Genomic DNA, 20,719 nt, shown 5'->3' with positions numbered 1-20,719 from the left:
CTTGGCCAAGTGGGTGTTCCTGAGGGTGGCTATCAATTCTGATTGGTTAACAACTAGTATGAGAAAGAATGAATATTACAAAGAGAGCTGGGCCTATTCTAATAAGAGAATGGGAGATATAATTTTGATTATTTCATTTATTTCTCAATTCCTTCGGCAAATAATTTGTCGAATAATTTATCCCCACCCACACCTGTAGAGAGTACAATAGGTTTCCTTACCTTGTATTAAATTTCTTGTTAGGTTGGGTGGGGTCTGAACAAGATTGAGGAGAAAGTTATTTCAATTTCATTATCACAAATGTCCATCAGAGACTAACTTTCTAAATGAGGACTTTAGAAAAGGGGGGAACTCTGGATCTCTCCAAATCATTAGTTATTAATAATAATTTCTCTCATGTTAAATGCAGGTATTAGGCAAGATTAATCAGTCTGTCTGGGGAACAGATTGGAAAGGGGAGAGACGAGGCAAAGAGACCAATATGAAGGGTTTTGCAATAGTCCAGGTAAGAGGTGATAAGATGGTGGTTATGTGAATGGAGAAACGTGAAAGTAGAATCAACCAGGCTTCTTGGTATCCAAGGTTCCCTCCAAACCTAAATCCTATGACACCTCTTTCCAGAACATTTCTATTGTGCGATCAACAAAGGGTGAGGCCTTTCTGCACTGTTTACTTGGAGGTACAGAATTTCAACAAGTCACTTGCGGTGGGCTGCAGCGAGAAGCACAAGCAACTGTTTCCTAGGGGTTACATTGTTTACAAAATGTCTCAACTGATGATCCGAAGTGAGGAAAGGCGCTACTCTTTACCCACATCCCCATATCCCAACTCAGTTTCTTCCACTCATTCATTCCAACCACACCCTCCTTTGTTGTCGTAGCCTTCCCAGATGATGCCCAGGAGAGGAAAGCTGGGTGTAAAACGGACAGAAAGAACACTGTAAGAGCTTGGGGTCGGGAGCCCCGCTGCCACCTCTCATCCTGGAGCTTCCTCTCTCGCCCGCCGCAGCACCCACAGCGCAGTTTGGGCAGGCGCCTGGGGAGGAGCTCCGGCTAGCTTTGTTCTGGAGCTCTCGGCTGAGCCAATGAGCGGGGCGCCAGCCGGCGAAATCACTCGGTAGCCTAGGGAGAGCCGGGCTCCTGGGGTCGGAGGCGCGCGCGCAGTCCAGGGCTTGGGCCGGGGCGGAGAGGTCCATGGGGAGAAGTAGCGCGCGTTCGCGAGGTGGGCACTGCGCGCCGAGTGGAGCGGGAGCTGCCCCGGGTGCTAGGCGGAGCGCGAGCCTGCCCCCGGCCCAGAATCTGGCCCTGGGAGCGCGCGGGTTCGAGCCAGCCCATCGCCGGGTCTGAAGCCTTCCCAGAGCTCCCAGGCAGCTGCCGCCGCCAGCACCACCACGGCGGTGCCCGGGACTGCTGAGCCCTCCCGCCCGGAGCGCGTGCTCAGCCACAGACGGGAAACAAAAGAAGCTGGGATGCGAGTGGGGAGTTTGCAAAAGGAAAGTGAAAGCCGGGCTGGGCGCTCCGAGGCTGTGGCTGGGTGAGAAACGGGTCCTGTCAGCCAGTCCCCCAGGCGCGGCGGAGCGTCATGAGCTCCGGAATGCGGAGTCCTGCCCCGGCTTCCCAAGGCTAGCCTGCCCCGGCCGGCCCCGAGGGGACCAGCCCTGCCGCCATGGCCATAGCCCACCTGGCCACGGAGTACGTGTTCTCGGACTTCCTGCTCAAGGAGCCCACGGAGCCCAAGTTCAAGGGTTTGCGCCTGGAGCTGGCGGTGGATAAGATGGTCACCTGCATCGCCGTGGGGCTGCCCCTCCTCCTCATCTCGCTGGCCTTTGCACAGGAGATCTCCATCGGTAAATATTTGGGGGGTGAGAAGGGAAAGGGGGGATTGGAGGGAGGAAGGGAGGAGCCCCAAGTGCTCGTTTGCCTTATCAGGGCAGATTGGGTCTGAAGGCTTTCCTGGCCTTGGGAGTTATCTTTCCACGCTCTGGTGTCAGTATCTCTGCATGCTCCTGGCAGTTCCTGTAGCTGCGGTTTGGGAGTGCTTTGGTTTGTTTAAAGATTTAATGCACCTTTTGTAGAAATATTTCCCTTTGCCAGATTGCGCCTTAGTGCGTAAGGGCTTATAAGGAAACCAAAAAAACATTAAGTGCCTGCCATGAATAAAGCTCTATACTGAGGCATTAGCTAAGCAAAAAGAAAAGCCAGTCAAATCTTACCCTCAAGGAGCTTCCCTTCTAGCTAGAGAATACTGTGTTCACTGATATGTAAACAAAAGGCATATATAACGTAAATAAGAAGTGTGGTGAAGACACTGACTGTAATTGCAGTCCATTTCGGAAGTCAGGTACAGGTTATTTCTGACTCTGGTCACGGATTGTAAACTTTTCATTTCCTGACAGCCACCCCTACAACGACCACAGCCACTATCCACGCTTACACAGTACATTGCTCATAAAAAACCTGTGAGGGAAGTAGTGCACATGTCGTCTCCGTTTTAGAGCTGAAGAAGGTGAAGTTAAGAAGCTTCTTCCAGGAGCCCAGAACCGCGGTAGAGCTAGAAGTCAAATTTGGGTCTTCTGATCCATTGCAGCGTACTGTATGCTACATAGTGGCTCTAGCATGACTATAATATTTTTAACTTAAGTTGCAGCATGTCCCAAAGTGTTTTTCCAGAATTAAATATAGTCACGCAAAATAGGTTTGACAAGGTTTCTTGAAAATTATTTTTTATGGGACAATGCTGGTCAACACTTCTACCATGTTTTTTGATAATAGGCTCTCAGCCATTAGCACTGTATGGAGCACTAGGGGAATAGAGAAGGAGATGAAATTGACTATTAAAGGGCAGTGGTGATTCTCCATCAAGGGGCATTTATTAAGTGCCTACTGCATTCCCGGCACTTTGTTAGGCACTGTAGATATAAATGACTGACTGAATGAAAAATGTTTTATACTATGTTATACTATACTATACTACACTATACTATACTATACTATACTATACTATACCTGGACTTACTGTACCTAGGCATCTTTTATTTCATTTGATCCTACGTGAGATAGGTAGGGCAATTATGGGAAGGTAGCTACAGGGCAAAGGGCATTGGTTTTGGAGTCAAAAGAACTGAGTTCAAATATAAACTCTAGTGCTTATTACCTGAGTGAACTTTGGTCTCACATAGTGTTCCTAGCTGACTCATTGAAAAATGGGGTTTGGATTCAATGTGGACTCATATGTCCATTCTACCTCTAAATCTTTGATTCCATGATACTCATCTTTCAGGAGGAAATTGAAACACAGAGAGGTTGGGTCACTTGTCCAAAATGAGGAGTTGCTAAGGCTCCCACTGTAAATATGATATTAGAAGAAAACCATTCTCATCTTGTCAGTGTGTGAATGGAGGTGGTGTAGTAGATAGAGTGCCAGGCCTGTGAATCAAAAAGGCTTATGTTTTCAAATTCAAATCTGACCTCCCACACTAATTGTGAGATCCTGGGCAAGTCATTTAACCCTGTTTGCTTCATTTTCTTCATTTGTAAAATTAGCTGGAGAAGGAAATGGCAAACCACTCCAGTATCTTTGCCAAGAAAACCCCAAGTGAGGTATTGAAGATCTGATGTTACTAAACAGTTGACTCTGGTGGCATCAACTAGAAACAGCTGAGCCTTCCAGCAGTGATCATTGTGAGGTTGAATTGGAATACAAATTCATGTGTTCCTGGTATAAAATGTTTGGGTTTCATATGATTCTTTCTCAGACTATTTGGAAATTCCAGCCTTCATTAGAGTCAATTCAGCAGGAATTCTACTAAAGCAATAATTGCTACAGGAAGGAATTGAGAAGAAATTCTCCCATTTTTATGAATCATCAGCTTGCTCTGCCAAATGAAGGAAAAGCAATGAAATGTGGTTAAAATACTATTCAAATGTAAGATGTTTTTACACATATTAATCTTCGGCTCAACAATTAAGTAAGACTGGTAGGCAGGTATTAATATCTGTATTGTATAGCTGAAGAAGCTACAATCTTACCCATCCAATGAGAGACAGTATGGAGTAATGGATAGAATACTGAACCTGAAGTAAGTAAAACTTGGGTTGAAATCTGTGAGAAAGGGTACACATCAGCATAGTAGAGGAGACCTGACCAAGCTGGGATTTGTTCCATAGTCAGGGTGGGGCCTAGAACATTTGCTTGGTCTTGCCCTGATATGGGACTGGCCCTGTTCATAATAAGCATCAGGAACAAAAATTTTCTTGGGCTAACACCTTACTGGCAGATAGTTATTTTAGCTTTCAGGTTGGCGCTGGAAGAATTTTTTTTTATGGATTTTGGATAGTTGGCTAAGGATTTTGTAGTGTGCAAAGCAGCAAAAAGTGTTATCTTTGTTGGATGGATTGGATTATTCACACTGTCTTTCTAGTGAGTTTGTCATTTAGCAACCATATGCCTGGCATGGTCAGCGTGGGACAGAGGGACTTATAGTGATAGCAGGAACAAAGGAAGTTGAAGTTGGGTTTTTCTTCCCAATTGCAAATTCCTTGAAAGCAGGGGCAGGTAGCTAGAGAGATCATTTATTAAGGATTTGCTATGTGCCAAGCACAGTGCTTAAAAGATAGGAAATAGTTATGAACTGTATAAGACTGTGTAGTGAAATACCGAATTTTGTGGTAACCAACTCTATTGGCTTTATAAATGCAGTAATGATAATTCATGGTTATATTGAGCACTCAAGGGTTGCAAAGTGTTTTCTCCACAGGAAGCCCATGAAGTAGGTTGCACTAATATGACACTAGATCTCTAGAGAATCTGTGATTTTTCTTCTATAGATACTCCTGGGGTTTGACGGAGCCTGGTCTTACAGAGAACTAATTATTAAATTTTGAGTGTGCGCATTTCCATCTCTGAAATACAGATCAGGAATTTATTGTTTTGTTGATTATCTAGACTAGAGGTGGGGAACCGCATGTGGCCCTCTAGGTCTCCAAGTGCGGCTCATTGACTGAATTGAAATTTCACAGAACAGATCCCCTTAAAAGAATTTGTCCAGGGACCTAGAGGGCCACATGTAACTTCAAGGCTGCAAGTTCCCCACCCCTGCTAACCCCTCCATCAGACACCTTCATTTCTATTCATGTGCTACTGAACAGAGTTAAAGGAAATCATGTAACTTGCCAAATAGGTCTGTAACAAATTTGTTATCTTTTGATCATGTCTAAAAATGTATGGCTCATTCTGCATCTTGAGTCTATCACCTCCTGGGTCAGGGAGGAGATAGTGTGCTTCCTAATTGATCTTTTGGAATTGTGATTGGTCATTGCATTAATCAGAGTTCTTATCTTTCAAAGTTGTTTGTCTTTACGATGTTGTTATTATATAAATTGTTATTATATAAATTATTATATTATTATTATTGTATTATATAATTATATAAATTGTTCTCTTTGCATCAATTTAAACAAGTCTTCCTAGGTTTCTCAGAAACAATCCCTTTCATTATTTCTTAAGGTGCAATAATATTCCATGACATTCATATACCATCTTTTCTTCAGCCATTTCCTAGCTGATGGACAACCCCTTGGTTTTCCAATTGTTTGCCACTACAAAAAAAAATGACCTTAATTAATTTTGTACATATTGGTCCTTTTCCCTTTCTTTGAGGAGAATTCTAGTATTGTTGAGTCAAAGAGCACTTTTGTTTGTTTTTTATATATTTTGCATAAACTTAAACATGTACATATTGTCTCCCTCAATAGAATATAAACTGCTTGAAGAAAGGAAATATTTATATGTTTATGTTCTGAATAATGTTTTACTTTTTCCCCAATTACATGTGAAAACGATTTCAATGTATATTTTAAAAAATATTGAGTTCTAAATTCTCTCCCTCTTCTCCCTCCCTTCCTGAGATGGTAAGCTATTTGATATAGGTTATACATGTGCAGGCATGCAAAGCATATTTCTATATTAGTCATGTTGTGAACGAAAACACAGACAAAAAAACCATGAAAAAATAATGTGAAAAATAGCATGCTTTGATCTGCATTCAGACTCCATCAATTCTTTCTCTGGAGGTAGACAGTATTTTTCATTTGATTGAAAGGAACTACTTAATATTCCTCTTTGCACAAAGGTAATACAGTGCCTAGCGCATCATAAGTACTTAAACACTTGTTGGTTGGTTGTTTGGTGGATTGACTTCTATGATCATCACTTTAGACCCTTCTCCCTTAGACCTTCATATTGGCAAAGTTACATCTAAATTAATAGAATCATAGCTTCCCTTTCTCTACCAAAAAAAACCAACCAACAATGTCCTATAGCTTCCACAAGTCATAAGGGATGGATCATTTCTTTACATTTTAAATGCTTATTTGAGAGCTACTGCAGTCATAGTCCTTTGTCATTCTTATTTGCCTCTTGATATGGAATGATATTTATGTAAGTGATATTAGTAAAGACTGCATGATTTGGAAGTAGACAGGACTTCAGAGATCATCAGTAGCAATATTGTCATTTTATAGATGAGGAAACTAGAGTTGAGGGAGATCATGGAATCATACATCCCAGACTGGAAGGAACTTGTAACATTTTTTTGGAGGCAGTCAGGGTTAACAGGGTCACACAACTAGTAAATATATGAGTCTGGATTTGAATTTGGTTCCTCTTGACTTCAGGGCCAGTGCCCTATCCACTGCACTACCTAGCTGCCCCCAAGAACTGGAAGGAACCTGAGAATCTAGTCCAACCCCCTCATTTTAAAGATGAGGGACCTGAGGCCTAGGTTGATGAAGACCTATGAGCCCAAGGTCACACAGGGAGTAATTGTCAGGGACAGGATTTAAATCCAGGACCTCTTACTCTGGAACTAGTCTCTTTCAACTGTGCTAAGCAAGTTCATACACCTAATAAGTGGCAGAATGAGGAACCAAACCTAGTCCCTTAACTCCAACTCAAGGGCCCTTTCAGCTACTCCAGAAGCAATTGCTTTACCTTAAATCATAAGTCAACACTTCAAGGACTCATGGTTTCATCTCTGCAGGAAAACCCTTCCAATAAGAGTATTTACACATTGCCAAACGTGGCCAAAAAATGCCAATTCTCATGAGCATTAAGAGGGAAAATGACATAGCAAGACTTGGAATCAGAAGACCTGCGTTCAACTATTGCTTCTTACTAACTGTGTGATTCTAGGCCAGTCATGACCTCTCTAGGCTCCCCTTTCTTCATCTCTGATGTAAGGAATTCGGACTCGCTGGCCTCTAACTAAATTGAGGATCCTTAAATGACAGACAGTATGTTGCTGGAGCTCTAGCTTTTTGAAGTAGGTAGGACCAGCCAGTACTTGGTTTCTGCTGAAACTGGTCTCAGTTACCTCAATCCCATAATATGTTGTCAGAGTAGTACTTTTATGAAGAATCCTAGGTAATGGTCCATAAAAATTAATTTGGTTTTCATTGTAAACAGATTTTTTCCCCCTTCTTTTTTTTAATGAGCTTCTCCAAGGAGACTTGTGACTCATTTCATGTAGCAACTGAAAGGAAAGTATTTTTGGTTTCATTTTTGAGCCTTTCTTTTTCCATTTATGATAATTTCATTTATTAACAAATATCAAAATTTCCCTTTTTGGCTTGTGAAATAGTTGGCATCAGCCACAAAGTGCATTAAGAATGTTTTAACATGGTCAAACCTAATCATTCATTTAGCAAATAAATTTATAGAGCGCCTACTTACCCTTCTAGGTACAATAGAAAAAGAGTATTTATTTGGGCAGGGGTTACAGAATCACAAAATGGGAGAGATGGAAGGAACGTTGGTGGCCATCCAGTCTGATCCATCCACAAAGGAATATTCTACTGTAGCATAATCAATAAGTTGTCCACCAGGCTTTGCCCCTCCAAAGGGAAGGGACCCATCACCTCTTGGCAGCTCATTCTACTTTTAGATATCTCTTACTGTTTGGGAAAATTTTCCAGATGTTGACCTCAAATTTGCTTCTTTTTCACCTTCCTCTCATTGCTGCTGGTTTTGCCTTCTGGATCCAAAAGGAAATGGCAGCCAGGTGGCCCAATGGATAGAATGAGGCCTGGAGTCAGTAAGTCTTCTCTTCCTGAGTTCAAATCCAATCTCAGATACTAGCTGGGCAAGTCATTTAACCTGGTTTGCCTCAGTCAGTGTCCTTATCTGTCAGATGAGCTGAAGAAGGAAATGGCAAACCACTCCAGTATCTTTGCCATGCCAACCCCAGATGGGGTCATGGAGAGTTGGACATGACTGAAAGACAATTAAACAATAAAAACCCAAAATATGGCACACTGTGTGCCAGCACTGGTGCTGGACTTGGAGTGAGGGAAAGATGACTTCCAATCTGGCCTCAAATACTTGTTAGCTATGTGACCCTGGATGACTGATTTAATCTCTACCTGCCTTAGTTTCTTCAACTGTAGAATGGGGATGATAGTAGCACCTACCTCCTAGGGTTGTTGTGAGGATCAGATGAGGAAATATTTGAAAAGCGTTTGGTACAGTGCTTGGCACAAAATAGGTGATTTTAAAATGTTTGTTTCTAAAAAAGTGGTCTTTGGTCTATAGTTTGGTGAAGCAGGCTTGGGAGGCACATGCAAACTATGCTTGTTCTCCTGAAGTAGTAGAAAAGCTGTTAAAAGTCACCCTTATCTCCTAGGATTTATAAAGAGCAGAATTTTTGTGACCTGAGAATGACGAGTGAGGAACGAAGCATCAGAAGAGCTGAGTTCAACACCTACTTAGATGAGTCCTTCTGTAGTTTTCTCTTCTTACTCTTGCTTACGTATAATACCTCCTCTCCTGTCTGTGTGTGTTTATGCAGTCCATCCCCTAAGCCTGTAATGCATTCATTCCTCACCTCTTTCCCCTTAATATCTATTTTTGTTCAAAACTCAGTTTAAGTTGCTGGTGTTCAGTCGTTTTTCAGTCATGTCTGACCCTTCTTCACCCCATTTGGGGTTTTCTTGGCAGAGATACTGGAGTGGTTTGCCATTTCCTTCTCCAGCTCATTTTACAGATGAGGAAACTGAGGTAAACAGGGTTGAGTGACATGCCGAGGATCATACAGCTAGTAAGCGTCAGACCAGGTTTGACCTCAGAAAGATAAGTTTTCTTGACTCTAGACCTGGCACTTTAATCTACTGCACCACCCAGCTACAATTCGTTCCACCCTGAATATGAGGTCTCTCTTGATCTTTCCTGCTGAGAGTGTAAAGTCCCTCCCCTTGCTCCCCTAATTATTATGTATTTATATACATCCTCCTAAAAGTCTGTCTCTCTCTTCCTTTGAAATGCACATGAAGCTTATCTTCTGCATAAAGTCTTTCCTGTTCCCCACCAACTGCTAGTGTCCTTCCTCTCAAACTATTTTGTATTTAGTTTGTATTTATTTATATTTAGTCTGTCTCTCCCTCTTTCTGTCTCTCTATTTATGTACACACACACACACACACACACAGTATATACTTATATATGTACCTTTGGTCTCCCTCATTAGAACTTAAACTCCTTGGGAGTAGGAATTGCTTTGGACTTATATCTCCCTTGCCTAACACAGTGCTTGGCACACAGTTGGTGCTTAATGTGTTTGTCCTTCATTGCCAAAGAAGACCATGCCATCAGAGAAATAATGATATGACTTGCACTTGACCTTGTTTTGAGGGAGGGAGGGCTGTGCAGGTCACCAACCTCACTTCTCCACCAGAGCCATCTGAATCCAGTGACCAGATATTCATCAGGATGACTGGAGATGACCCAGGATGAGGCAGTTGGGGTTAAGTGACTTGCCCAAGGTCACACAGCTAGTGGGTGTCAAGTGTCTTGAGGGGAGATTTGAACTCAGGTCCTCCTGACTCCTGCCCTGGTGCTCTATCCACTGCACCACCTAGTTGCTTAATAAATGCTTATTGATTGCTGACTTCATATTGTACACAAGTATATGTACATTTTGTCTCCGCTAGTGTAACAAAAGTTCATTTAGGGCAAGGATTTTTTCCCCTCATATCCCTAATGCCTTGGACAGTACATGGAGTCTAAATCCTTGTTGATCAATTGAGCAACTTTGCCCAAACCACTACCTCTCTAGCCCCATTTCCTTAACTGTCACATGAAAAGCATTGGTAATACTCTAGAAGTCTGTCCAGTTAGAATATTCTCTAATTCTATGCCTTCCCGCTCGCCTCCCCTTCACTGTACCATCTGAAGCCCTTAATAACCCTTTAGCGAATTGTTTTGTTTGTAACCAAGTCCTGTGACCATTCAGAGCAGCTGGTACGCTTCCTCTAATCCATACATCCTGGCAGCAGTCACAGTGATGCCATCTTTGTTTTTGCACTCACAAACCTTTGATTGAAAATCTGGTTTAGGTGATCTAAGTCATTCCTGTGATTTTAAAAAACTTTTTTAATCAAAGCAGTTTGCTCATGTAATAATTACGAAAGATAGCATCGGAAACCTCACCGTCCCTAAATGCGTGTAAGCCTAACTAACTCTTTGATGATCATCTCATTTGTGTATTTTAAAAAACTCTCCAGGGATGCACATTCCATAACTTCTCTTTGCAACATTTATTAAGAATCTGCCACGTGCAAGGCACTGCCCTGGGGAGAAGGAGAGTTAACACACCTCAATTAAAACTTGGCCCCTGCCCTCAGAGAGTGCACAATATTTGCAGTTTATTTTATTGCTTACGTATCTTTATCCTTTTCACAGGAATTGTGTCATGTTAGAAAAAAGAACAGGATTTGTATTTAGAGAATCTGGGTTTGAATTACAGCTCTGCTGCTTATCACCTGTGTGACCTAGAACAGACAGGTCCTATAATTTAGTGCCTCAGTTTCCTCTGCTATAAAGTGAGGGATTTAGATTACATGATCTGAGGACCTCTTTAGCTCCAAACCTATGATTCTATGTCTCAGTCCCTTGCTTCAGGTCTAGTGCCTTCTATCAATCACTGTGAAGTTGGAAAACAATTAGGCACAATAATGATCTTTTTAAAATTTAAAGACATTTATTTCCATTTATTTTAAAAAAGAATTTCACTAAAAAATTAACAACCTATCCACAAAAACAAGAAGCAAATGAAGGAATAAAATAAGACTTTTAAACTTGAAAATACTGAACTATTTGCAGTTTGTTCAAAAGAAAAAAGATATTTAACATCTTACATATATTGTTAAACTAATATCTTATTTGCTTTTGTGCTTCTCCAGTTTTATTCTTCATCTTTTAAAAATGGGAAATTCCTAACTAAGCTCATGGCATAGTGCCTCAGCAGGACCAAATACATGGAGCAAGAATGGATTTCCCAGCTTTGATGGCTTCATATTCAGCACCCTCCCAAATCATGGCTGTTTCCTACAGAACTCAGTCCTCTCCTTTGTGTGGGCCCACAGGGAGGTTTCTCTTTATTGGACCTAAAAATACAGCAAAGAAGTCTAAGATTTGAAGTCAGAGAGCCTAGAATTTAGTCCCAGGTCTCACTGCGTGACATTTGAGCAACTTGGCTATGTCTCTCAGCTATTCTCATTCCTACTGACAGTCAAAGGATCTGGCAATACATTCAGCTCATTAAGCTGCAGCATGGACCCCAGTCACAGGGTTACAAATGACTCAAGCCAACAGCACCATCACTAAGGACCATCCCCCTGCCCCCATCTCTTTGCTTAGACTATCTTCTTGTGCTTGGTATAGGCTTTTTTCTCACTTCTGCCATTTAGAAGCCTTAACTCCCTCCAGAGTCTAACTCAGATGCCATCTCCTATGGGAGGCCTTTTTCGCTTGCTTCCTTCCCATAACAACTTGATATTATATATACTTAGACATGTACATGTTATTTTCCCCAATATAATGTAAGCTTCCCCATGGCAGGTTGTATTTTGTTTTTGTCTTTCATATGCCCAAGGCCTAGCACAGTTCTAGATGCAGTCAGCAATTATTAAATGATTATCGATTTAAATGAAGCCCATAAGTAGAAAGGCTGTCTGTTTCACAACTTTTTAATGATAATAATCGTTGTAGGTGACTTGTGTCTGACTCTTCAAGACCCATTTTGGGATTTTCTTAGCAAAGATACTGGAGTGGTTTGCCATTTCCTTCTCCAGCTTATTTTACAGAGGAGGACCTGAGACAAATAGGGTTAAGTGACTTGCCCAGGGTTTCACATTTAGTAAGTATCTGAGGTCAAATTTGAACTCAGGTCTTCCTGACTCAAAGCCTGGCACTCTATCTACTGCAGCATTTAGCTGTCCAATAATGATCATAGCTAGCATGTATTAGATGCATATTTGATGCTTACCAAAACCCTGTAAGGTAGATGATAATTATTGAATCTGAGAGAAGTGCAGGTACTTGCCAGGGGTCACATAGCTAGTAGGTATCTGAGGCAGGATTTGAATTCAGGTCTTCCTCGTTTAGATTCATTGCTCTATCTCCTGCACTACCAAGCAGCCTCAGAGCTACTGCTAATATGTACGGTAACAATTCCAAGAGAGATAGAACTAAGACATATCTCTGGGATTTTCAGGAGACCTTATTTTCAGTTCAGCAAACTTCTCTGCATCAGGCATCAAACTAGATTCTGGGTGTCCAAACTCAAAAATAAAACAGAGCCTGCCCTCAAGAAGCTTATGTTCTACATTTCTTATACCTACCTTAAATACACTACCCATTGCTTGAGCAATATCAGCAGTTTGTCATTTGAATGGGATGGTAGAGATGGTGGACTTACTTTCCAGGGTACACCAGATACATTTTCCGTACATTATCCTTTCTTCTTTTTTTCACTTATGCTTTTTTCTTATTCCTTTGGCTCATGGGGATTTTTTTAGGACAAAGGACAAAAAGTACTTTTTAGTTTATGCCTTTTCCCTCTTTAGCATGCTTGCTTGAATGGAATTCCCAGCATTATTATTATGAATATATAATATGTGTGGCATTTAGATATGGCAGAGTTTTTAATACGTATCCTTATTGAAACATGAATAAGGAGGGAAAAAATACCAGTGGCATGCTCTTATCTCTCGTCTTGATCCTATCAAATGGGAGATTTTATCTTGGTATTGTTCTTGGCTGCAGCGATAACTACCCCTCCCTGCTGACCTCTGGTCTTACCTGTGAGACACTGGCCATAACCAGGTAAGCATACCTGACTCCTACCTATGTATGCTACTGCCTCATGAATCAAACTTTAAATCCAGAAAGGACTTAGAAATTGATCATCTAGTCCAACTCTTTCAATGGACAAATAAGAAACTTTAGTCCCAGAATGGGTATTAGATGTTTCCCAGGTTACACAGCAAGGAGGTCTGCTGACTTTTTCTTCCCACTATATTTTGCTGTCTTCATTCTTGACTAAACTAAGCCAAGTACCTTTTAGAATTTCTCTAAAGTAATTAAGTTGTACATATTTGAAAAGTACACATTTTCCTTCACAGGGAGGTGGTATTATATGGACATATTGGTCAATAATTCCTGAAGAAATTGCTGTGTTTAATCAAATTATTTGCCTACCCCTATTGAATGGCCTTTGCCCAGTCTTCTATAGATACAATAGAAAAATAATAATTCTCAGCCCCTGAGTAGTTTAGAGCAATGTATCTCAGAATGTGGATAATAAAAGGGACTATTTTCTGAGCTATCAGTTTATACTGTAGAGAATGAGATTTGATTGGACCAATTTTAGTGGAACAAATGTTACTTTGCAAGAAAAATCACTTTTCAGTCTATTGAGGTTAAGATGAAGTATATTTCTGTGCCTTCTTTTATAAGCCAGTTCTAATAATAAACCATGAAAGGTTTGCAGGGGTGGGCAACCTGCACCTGGCCCTCTAGGTGCTAAAGTGCAGCCCTTTTGTCTGAATTCAGTAGGGCCACAATTGAGGACCTAAAGGATCACATGTTCCCCACCCCTGGCCCAAAGGAATGTACTTGGCTTTTATAATTCTAGCTTTCCATTTTGAGATGCAGAGGGTATTGGTGTCTCATGGATATGGAAGAATTGGGTTCTTGAGTTAGTTTTTTACCTTAGTGGGAGGGGAGGAAGTTTTATTCTGGTTAAGATCTTTTAGACTTTGGAATTCTAGGATTTAGAAGTGGTAGGGACCTTAGAAATCATTTAGTCCAGGGTTTCTTAACCAGGAATCCATGAACTCTAAGGGATCTGTGGACAAATTTCAGGAGGGTCCATGAACTTGGAAGGGAAAAGAAGTTACATCTTTATTTTCACCAATTACTGCAGAGGGGATCATGGCATAAAAAAGGTTAAGAACTCCAGTTCTGATCCAACTTCCTCATGTAAAAGATGAGAAAAAAATGAGGCCCTGAAAAGGACAAATGACTTGCCCAAGATCATATAGTACTTGGTAGCCAGCATTCAAGTGCTCTGATTCCAAGTCCAGTGCTCTTTGAAAATCAGTTTTTACTTTTATGCCTCATACTTTTAACCTTCTTTTACCAAACTCCTGTTCTATTAGAGGTGATGACTTTTTGAAGGCTGTCCCAAACAAGCATAATTTCTGATACATTTAATCAAGCTAGAATGACTTTGCAATTTATACTCTAGTCATGAGAATTATGTTTTTTGTTGTTTTTATTTGGGGACCAGAGTAGCAAGCTAAGTGCAGAAAAACGCCTAGGTACAACTTTAGACACAAAATGTTAAACTTATTTTCAGACATAGCAGATCACAAAAATATTTTACTAAGGCATAAGGGGGTTAGAACCTATGCACGTGAAAGGAATACTTAAAGTGATGAAATCTCACGTACTTGAAGTAAGAAATAAATTTGGCCTTCATGACTTAACTGCGTATCTGATTGAGGTCTTACTGAATTCTCACATCATCCTGTGTATTAGCTATCCTTCCTTGTGTTGTGTCCATTGTAAATCTATAAGCATTTTTTAAATGTCTTTTTCTGTGTTGGTGACAAAAATGGAAAAACAGGATAGGACCAAGACAGAATTCAGTGAAAAATGTAACCTCCTCCAGGTTCACAATAGTTTATTAATCACCACTCTTTGGGTATAGTACATCCACCAGTTATGAATCCATTTAACTGCCCTATCATGGAGCCTAAATTTCTCCATCTTATCTCAAAAGACAAGAGAAAGTGTAGTGTAAGAAGGCAGTGCTACAGGAATTAAAATGTAATTGGCAAATGTTTAACAAAATAGGTAAAATACAGTAAAACATAAATAATATGAATTTGTAGTTGTCTAAATCAATATGTGGCTTGTAGGGATCAGACTCTATTTGAGTTGGATTCCATTTCTATAGTGAATCGAGAGCAAGGCCCATTCAGCAAGACCTTTTTTCAAATTCTGTCTCTTAACACATACTAGATATGTGACTATGAGGAAGCCACTTAATTTGCCTAGTTCCCCAGGTAGCTCTCAAAGACTGCAAGTTAGAGATGAATTGTCAGTTTGCATCAGAGGAGAGAATTTCCATGTGGGGAATTCCTCACACAGAAAAAATCACGTCACCCTCTTCCCACCCCCACAGACTCCCTCATTATACAAGGACATCCAAGAGAGTTAATATGTCTGATTTTCACCAATGGGTTTTATAATTTTTATATTATTTTCTTCATATTACAAATCTAATACTCTATCAAAAAGTTAAATTTATTTGTCATTGACTTACTCTTGGAGGATACTTGTTGGCGCTTTGTGATAACGGTTTCCTTTTCCTGGTATACATAGTACTTTGGATTAATAATTCAGGCTAGAATTTTATCAGATATTAATCTCAAAATTATTGGTCCACACATCTTTAAACTCTTATTAAAAACAACGATATATGGCCCTATCCAGGCTTCTGCTCTTCTGTTATTCTCCAGAATTGCTGAATAATTCACAATTATATCTACAAGCTCTTTTAGTACAGAGAATATAATTCTTCTGATATTTAATCAGAATGTTAATCAGATGAAAATTGGGAGAACGTTGTAATTATAATGGGGGAGAGAGGAATATCAGAAAAGAAATAGGACCTCAGTGTATAGTGCATGGGTTGATGATGATAAAGAGGAGGAAGAGCTATTTAATTTTTATTTAAATTTTGTTTTCTCTGCCATAGAGAAGACTTTTTAGTCTGGAAAGAATACAGCAAAATGACAAAAAGGGGATTGATTTCAAAGACAAGTAGGGTGATAGTAAAGACTGCATCTAGTTGTCTTTGATGAGCTTCTCACCACATAAACTGCATCTGAGGCTATTCAGAAAGTGGACAGATGTCGTCATTGTGTCACTGTCACCAAGATCATTAAGAGATTTCGTAAAGTGGGAGAGATACCATGGCCCTAGAGAGGCAGAAGTTTGAATAGTCAAAAAAGGGGGGGAATAGAATCCTTAAACTGTAGGTCACTAAGCTGGACTTTTATTCCTAGCAAAATTATAAAGCATAATTTTAAAGGGATGGCTAGTGAACACAAAGAAAGAGAAACCATGGTCACAAAATCAAACTATAAACTCCTCTGCTTGGCATTTAAAACCCTTCAAAATGTGGACCCCAGCCTGCCTTTCCAAACTTATATACATTATTCCCTTTTCCAAACTCTGTGGTCCAGCAGACCTGGCCTTCTTACTTACTTTTGTACTCTCAACACTTGCCTCTATGCCTTTATATTGGCTGCTCCCAATGCTTAAAATGCATTCTTTTCTCACCTCTATCTCCAAATCCTTTGAATTCTTCAAAACTCAGCTCAAGTCCTTCTATCTAAACCGCCATGTTCCAGTACCCTACATCTCAAAATCACCTTGTATGTGTATATACATATTCTGTGTGTTTGTGTTTTATGTGTATATATGTGTGTATAAATATATACATGTACACATATACACACATGCATCTGTCATCTTTTCCATTAGAATGTGAGTTCCTTAAGGGCAGGAATGGTTTCATTTTTGCTTTTTTATATTCCTGTGATAGATGACTATTTGACTATTTTATTCTAATCAATATTAATCAGTTTGACATGATTCCTTAGGGATAGTGATTATGGGTTCTGATATGAAACCTTAGAGCTATGAACTGCAGACTGTAAGTTCACTTGCTTAATCTAAAGGATCTCCACCCTTGTTTTTCCTTGTTATGGCGACCAAGCCCAGCATGGCAGAGGTGACTCAATTACATGGAAAGTATTCCGTAAGTGGTAGCTGTTATTATCTGTTATCTCTTAAGCTAAGTGCCATATCACCAATTGCCTGTTAAATATTTTGAAATATATCATGTCTAAAACAGAGCTCCTTATTTTTCCCCTAACCCATCCCTCTTCTAAATGTCCTGATTTCTATCAGGTTCACACTCCAGTGGCATTCTTGATTCCTCAGTCTCCCTAATTCCACTTATTCAATCAGTTGCTAAATCTTGTCATTTCTACCTACACAATATCCCTCATATCTATCATCTCACTACTCACATGGTTAGTATGTTAGTTCAGGACTTCATCAGCTCTCACCTGAAGTAGCCTAGTTGATCCCTCAGGTTCTAGTCTCTTCCCTTTTCAATTTTTCTTCCCCACAACTACCAAAATTGTTTTCCTGAAGTGCAGTTCTGACCATGTCATCTACCTACTCTATAAATTCTAGTGAGTCCCTATGGCCTCTGTTTAACAAAAATTGCTGGGAAAATTGGAAAGCAAAAACTAGGCATAGATCAACATTTCATGCCATATACCAAGATAAGGTCAAATAGGTACATGATTCAGACATGAAAAGTGATATCATAAGCAAATTAGGGGAGTATGGAAAATTTTAGCTGTCAGATCTGTGGATAAGGGAAGAATTTATGACCAAACAGTGGATACAGAGGATCACAGAAAATATAATGGATAATTTTTATTAAATGAAATTTAAAAGTTTTTGCACAAACAAAACTAGTAGAACCAAAATTAGAAGAAAAGCAGGAAACAGGGAAAGAATAAGAGCCATTCCCCAATTGACAAATGGTTAAAGGATAGGAAGAGGCAGTTTTCAGTAGAAGAAATCATATGAGAAAAGCTCTAAATCACTATTGATAAGAGAAATGTAAATTAAAACAACTTTAACATGACAGAAAATGAAAATGACAAATATTGGAAAGGCTGTAAGAAAATAGGGACACTAATATACTGTTGGTTGAATTGTGAGCTGGTCCAACCATTCTGGAGGAAAATTTGGACCTATGTCCAAAGGGCTATAAAACTGTTCATGCTCTTTGACCCAACAATATCATTGCTGGCCTTCCTAAGCATTATCTTCTCTGTACAAATAAATGTACTGTACAGGCAAAATAGTTTTCTAGTTGACTAACTTTTGAGGTCTTCTCTAGAAATCATGTGCCTTTCTGACAAAGGCATTGGAGAAACAAGCCAGATGGAGCTATGAGTTGGTCTAGTCATTTTGAAAAGAAATTTAGAACTATACCTCCAAACCCATTAAATTTATCACTGTTGTCCCAATGATACTGTTAGTAGGTATGTACCCCAAGGAAGTCAAAGACAAGGAAAGGACACATATATACAGAAAATTTATAGCATCAATTTTAAGAATTGGAAACAAAGTGTGTGCCCAGCAATTGATGAATGGCTGGACAAATTGTGGCATATGGGTGTAATGACATACAGCTGCTCTGTAAGAAATTATGAATATCGTAAATACCTCTTTTATCTTAAAGGAAGCTGAGGTAGACTGGTGTGAACTAATGTAGAGTGAAATGAGCAGAACCAGGAGAACTATTTATACAGTGACCACAATATTATGAAAGACGACTTTGAAAGATTTCAAAACTCAGATTAATGCAAAAATGGTTAAATCATTTTATCTGTTTCTTGGCAAAAAGGTGGAGAAGAAGACTTCCATTTTCAGCCCTGCCCAGTGTATTAAATTGTTTTGCTTGACTATATTCATATGTTACAAGACATAACTTGGGGGACAGGCTGAATTTATGGGTAATAATAGACATGCAGAAATGTTTTAAAAATTACACTAAAGCAAACAAAAAAGTTTAGAAAGGGATGCATACTGGATGACTTTATCCCTGCTGTTAAATTTCACATGTACGTTTTTTAAAACTACAAAATAGCTCATGGTTTCACATACAATCTTGCCAGGCCTAGAGGCCTGTGTGGGCTACCCGAGTCTTCTTACCTCACCTCCGAGGTCTTCGGTTGGCCAAAACCGGATGCTCATATGAGAGAAAGGACGTTCCAGAGTCGAACAAGGGTTGAGCTTTATTTCAGGGTCTAGTTACAAGTGCAGGGAGGTCTTCCTTAGGAGGAAGAGGGGGAGATTTCCTAAGGAGGCTAAGATCTTAAGGGATTGGAAGTAGAAGTACAAGCGGGGAGAGAGGGAGAGGGGAGAGAGGAAAGAAGAAAAGTGGAGCCTACTGTCCTCTTGGCTCCTCACGTGCTAAGAGAGCTTTCAGGCTTCCTCAATCCTACTTAACCTTCAGCCACACAGTTTGCATCTCAATACCGTGCTGTTAGATAACAATAGTGTGCCCAGATCCGGGACGACCTCGAGGGCAGGGAGACTCCACCCATCACGTATCTCCCGGGGAGAGGCGGAAATACCCGAGCTAGCCGAGCTAGCTCAGTCTGACCTTCTCGAATCCCCACTGTTCATGGAGGGCCTCGTAAGACTCTAAGATTTAGAAGTCCCACTTTTACCCGCCCGAGACCGTCCACACGGATTTGAACTTCCAATCCCAACATCTCCCCTTCTTTGTTATGCACGGAGCGCACCTGGCTCTAGAGCAAACAGTGGCTGGAGGCTGAGTGGATTAGGAAGGCCTTTAGCATATGAGTACCCTACAACAAGACTTCATTCACACAGAAATCTGCAGCTAGTACAACTGACAAAGGGAGGCATCAAATAAAACAAAGATGAAACTAAATGGCTGAGTTACAACAGAGGAAGTGCAATCAACTAATCCCAAAGCATATTTTAAGAGGAGCAGCTGGTGTAGATGCCTTACACGTCACCACCCCCCTTAATCTTGCAAATGGATCTATACAGGTGGAAAATTGGTCACCTCCTCCCCCCCCAAGTGTCTGAGTCTGTGATATCAAAGTCCTCCTACAGCCGGTGGAAAGAGATGCCTAGATGGGAAGCTGTCAGCAGCAGTGTCTGCAGTTGTGATGAGTGCTGCCTCCTCTCTGGGCAGCAAGGTTAAAGCTGTCAGCAGCAGACTCAGGTGGTATATGATCCTTCTCCGGAGTCTCTGGGCTCTCCAGGGTCTCCGCCTCCTGCGTCTCCGCTGTGTCCGACATCGGTTCCCACCTACGGATCCTTCTAATGGGAATCCACGCATGACCTTTTCCTATGGAGACACAAACATACCCTGGACCCCATATTAGTATCTTATACGGACCTTTCCATTTCCCTGAGGCCATATCCTTTACCATGGCCCATGTGTCTTTATATCCAGCCTGGGTATTACTTTCCTTGCGGGGTTGTCTTGGAAAAGTCACAAAATGTCTCATAGCTGGAGTAGTATGTGAGCCTTTTGAGACAGCTGTATCAAGCTCTGATTGTATTAGGCCTCTTAATCTTAGCTCTGATTGTATTAGGCGACCTTTTCCCCTTCTTTGTTTAGCGAGGATCACCTTCAAGGTGAGATTGATAAGAATGCATAGTGGCTGTTTATTTTGGTATAGCTGCTGCCAGGTACTTACAAATGCTTGATTAACATCTGTAAGGAACCTGAATTTTA

General features: G+C 40.6%; 1 protein-coding gene across 2 annotated transcripts in view; it reads left to right on the top strand.

Moving 5' to 3' along the window:
- The first annotated feature begins 846 nt into the window (after positions 1-846).
- PANX1 (pannexin 1) overlaps positions 847-20,719 on the top strand; it is a 52,940-nt gene continuing 33,067 nt past the window's right edge. For both annotated transcript variants that reach the window (XM_072611336.1, XM_072611335.1), the window contains exon 1: positions 847-1,846. In XM_072611336.1, the coding sequence (XP_072467437.1) occupies positions 1,666-1,846 (181 nt within the window). In that variant the 5' untranslated portion in view covers positions 847-1,665. The remainder of the gene's footprint in view (positions 1,847-20,719) is intronic.

Source organism: Notamacropus eugenii, chromosome 5, assembly GCF_028372415.1.
Source record: "Notamacropus eugenii isolate mMacEug1 chromosome 5, mMacEug1.pri_v2, whole genome shotgun sequence".
NCBI classification, from domain to species: domain Eukaryota; kingdom Metazoa; phylum Chordata; class Mammalia; order Diprotodontia; family Macropodidae; genus Notamacropus; species Notamacropus eugenii.
Note: the sequence above shows the minus strand (reverse complement) of the source record. Positions and strands in the feature narration are given on the sequence as shown.